This window comes from Thermobia domestica, chromosome 2 (genome assembly GCF_964235325.1).
Source record: "Thermobia domestica chromosome 2, izTheDome1.hap1.1, whole genome shotgun sequence".
Classification (NCBI taxonomy): domain Eukaryota; kingdom Metazoa; phylum Arthropoda; class Insecta; order Zygentoma; family Lepismatidae; genus Thermobia; species Thermobia domestica.
In genome coordinates, this window is record NC_137455.1 from 232,289,789 (window position 1) to 232,293,368 (window position 3,580).

Here is a 3,580-nt window from a genome sequence, read left to right on the forward strand (position 1 = left end):
AAGTGTTTTTTACAATGTGGTAACCGTTAACTATAAACTATGTACGTTCCTTTTCTTCTTTTTTCTTTCCTTCTGTTAAAGAAGGATGTGGTGGAACCAAACCATCGCTTACATTTATAAAAATTTTCTAGTTTGCCCAATGGAAAACCAGTTTTCAATATATATATATATATATATATATATATATATATATATATATATATATATATATATATATATATATATATATATATATATATATATATGTATATATATATATTATCAAGTTCTTAATCCGAGTGTGGGTTTGTTATATTATAGTGGGTTAGTTTTAGGAAAAGAGATAATCTGTTGATAGGAAAAAAAATACTGTAGAACTTGTTTGTAATTATCTAAGTATTATCTCCAGAAAATTAGCTTATGCACGTATGTGTGTACGAATAGGCTTAGCAAGGGGTTGGTTGTGGAGATTAGAAGCCACTCTTACACTATCAATAGAAAGAATAGTATTTCTTAACCCACTTTTAAAGTTACTTTGATCGCAAAGAATCAAACAAAATATTAAGAGAGCCAAAGAGATTTTCCATTTTTAAGAGTGACCATTAGTGACTACAATTAGTGTGTTTTTTTAAACAAGGAGTATCTTTTTAATAAGGAAAAATATATTGTCCCTGGCTGGTTGCTTGCCGGTGGCTTGATAAAAGTGAAAAAGAATGTTAAATCATATCAACGACTGGAGCTACACGCTTGTCTTTCTTCGATAGTTGCTGACTGATTTTGAAAGTCACAATGTTGTAGGCCTACTGTAACAGCGTAAACTCGGAAGGAAACATTCCAACTGAATGATACGAACAATTATTCCCAATGTCTTGAACATGAAACGTGGGTTGCACGGATAACGCTTAAAGTGGGGTTGACTGCACTGGAATTTCCTTCCGCCAAATTAGTGTTTGGTCTTAACTCAGTTCTTCTGTGTAATTGTCTCTTAACAACATTTGAACACTTTTTTTAGATAATAATAACTAACTAACTAACTAACTCTATGGCCTATGGAATCCGAAGGTTCAATGCCGCGTTTACAAAATATTTCCACTAACTTCTGTCCTTAGCCAACTGGATCCAGTTTCTACTCTGTACTCTTATTTCTGCAAGATCCATCTTAATATTGCCTTCCCATCTACGCTTAGGTCTTCCTAGTGGTCTTCTTCCAATTGGGTTTTCAGTTAAAATTATGAAAGCGTTTCTAATTTCTTCCATTCTGACTACATGGCCTGCCCTCCTGAACCTTCTACATTTAATGACCGTAACAATGTTAGGTGAGCGGTATAAACTAAGCAATTCCTCGTTATGAATTTCCTCCAATCCCCATTTTCATCCCTCTTTGGTCCGAATACTACTACTACTACTATAATAATAATAATAATACGCATTATTATTATTATTATTATTATTATTATTATTATTATTATTATTATTATTAGTAGTAGTAGTAGTAGTAGTAGTAGTAGTAGTAGTACTAACAAAAGTAAAGATTAAGTACATGACGAAACAGCTTTACTAGTGTGTAGCAGACAACGACTAGTGCCACTTATGCTCAGCCTACTATCATCCGTGCACCTGCATACATAATCCGCTAGTTATCTAGACACTAACTCCCCCTGTGTACATCTGCTTATAAAGACCAGTATCGAGCACAGTCGTTGTAAAGAGTTGAAAGCGGTAAGATGGCGAAACGACGCTGCCCTACACCTACACTTAAGTTCAACACGCAGTGGGAGGAGGATTATCTCTTTGTCGAAGATGACGGTGTAGCCAAATGTTTATTGTCCTTTAAAACATTACACGGATTTAAAAAGTTCAACCTTCAACGTCACTACAATACTTATCACGTGGAGCAATACGGGGAACTTGAAGGACATTTTCGCAAAGAAGAATTGAAGAAGTTGAAAGAGAATAAGGCCGCATCGGAAAAGGAAGACGGGGAGGGAGCGTGCGAAGCCTCTGTGCGGGTGAGTTACAAAATTGCGTCGCATATTGCGAGATTGTTGCGCTCTTTCACAGACGGAGACCTAATAAAGGAATGTATAGTAATATCAGCAGAAGATTTTTGTCCATCTCGAATACAGCAGTTCGAATCGGTTCCACTTTCCCGACAGACTATTACGCGACGCATAGAACATCTTGCAGATGATGTTTTGAGCCAGCTATCGGAACTTTCGAAAACGTTTATTGCATTTTTTCTGGCACTCGACGAAAGTACGGATGTTACAGATACTGCGCAGCTTGCTATCTTTATTCGTGGTGTACATAGTGATCTGGAGATTCGAGAAAAACTGTTGCACATAGTACCTATGAAGGGCACAACAACGGGCGCTGACATTCTTGCGTGTGTTGAAGAAAGTGTCGAAAACACAGGCCTTGCGTGGAATGCACTGGTGTCTGTAGCGACCGATGGGGCACCTGCTATGGTTGGGAAGGAAGCAGGGTTCGTGGCGCGACTGAAACAATAACTGCAAGAGCAATAACTGTCGCATGATATCAGGGGAATTCATTGTATGTTGCATCAGGAACAGTTGTGTGCAAAGAGTGTAACGATGAATGATGGCATGGACGTTGTAGTTCGTACCACCAGCTACCTCAGAAAACATGGACTGAGACATCGCCAATTTAAATTCTTACTCGAAGACCTAAACAGTGCATACGGAGACATACCTTATTATACTCAGGTGCGCTGGCTGAGCCGTGGGAACTTGTTAAACCAGTTGTTTCAGTTACTAAACGACATTCATATGTTTCTCGATATGAACGATCATTCCGTGCCAGAACTGAAAGACGACCAATGGAGATGCAACCTTGCGTTTTGGGCAGACATAACTACTCATCTCAATGCTCTTAACCTCTCATTGCAGGGTCAACATCTGCTAATTACAAATATGTGCGATCGCGTCGAAGCGTTCAAAATGAAGCTATCCCTTTGGGCGCAGCAATTTGAAAAGAAGATTTTGGTTCACTTTCTCAGCTTAGGCACCTTACAAGAATCCGGTAAACTACTTGACTTGACTCATTACCGCAGTTTGCTGCTTAGCCTTAAGGACGAGTTTGAAACCAGATTTCAGGACATAAAATGTTTGGAGATGAGCTTCATTGTCTTCGCCACCCCATTCTCTACAAACATTGCAGACGCTCCTTCTGATGTTAAGTTGGAACTTATAGACTTAGTGTGCGACAGGGAATTTAAAGAAAAATTCCATCAGAAAGCAATTTCCAAGAGTTCTATAGGAATTTCCCTCGATGTCGATTTCCGCGACTGCATAGAAATGCTGCCAATGTTATGTCAATATTTGGTTCGACGTATGTGTGTGAGCAATTATTTTCAAAAATGCGACTGACGAAATCGAACCAGAGAAGTTCGTTGTCCAACCATCACCTGGAAAATTTGTTACGTCTAACCTGTGTGCAAACAATATCACCTCGTATAGAGACACTTACGAAGAAATTGTGGGGTACATCTGCCTCAGAGAACAAGGCTTGAAGTAAAACACTTGTCAGTTACTAGTGTTTATAGTGTATTTTCTTTTTTCTGTGTTTCTAACTTTATACA

At 38.3% G+C, this 3,580-nt stretch overlaps 1 protein-coding gene across 1 annotated transcript; it reads left to right on the forward strand.

Annotated features, from left to right (window-relative positions):
- The first annotated feature begins 1,703 nt into the window (after nt 1-1,703).
- LOC145679366 (general transcription factor II-I repeat domain-containing protein 2-like) lies at nt 1,704-2,489 on the forward strand. Its single transcript, XM_081749950.1, has one exon. It carries the CDS (start codon nt 1,704-1,706, stop codon nt 2,487-2,489), a length of 786 nt encoding a protein of 261 aa, XP_081606076.1.
- The last annotated feature ends 1,091 nt before the right edge of the window (nt 2,490-3,580 follow it).

Excerpts from the sequence above, each read along its gene's own strand:
- LOC145679366 (XM_081749950.1), top strand. The coding sequence starts at position 1,704 with ATGGCGAAACGACGCTGCCCTACACCTACACTTAAGTTCAACACGCAG.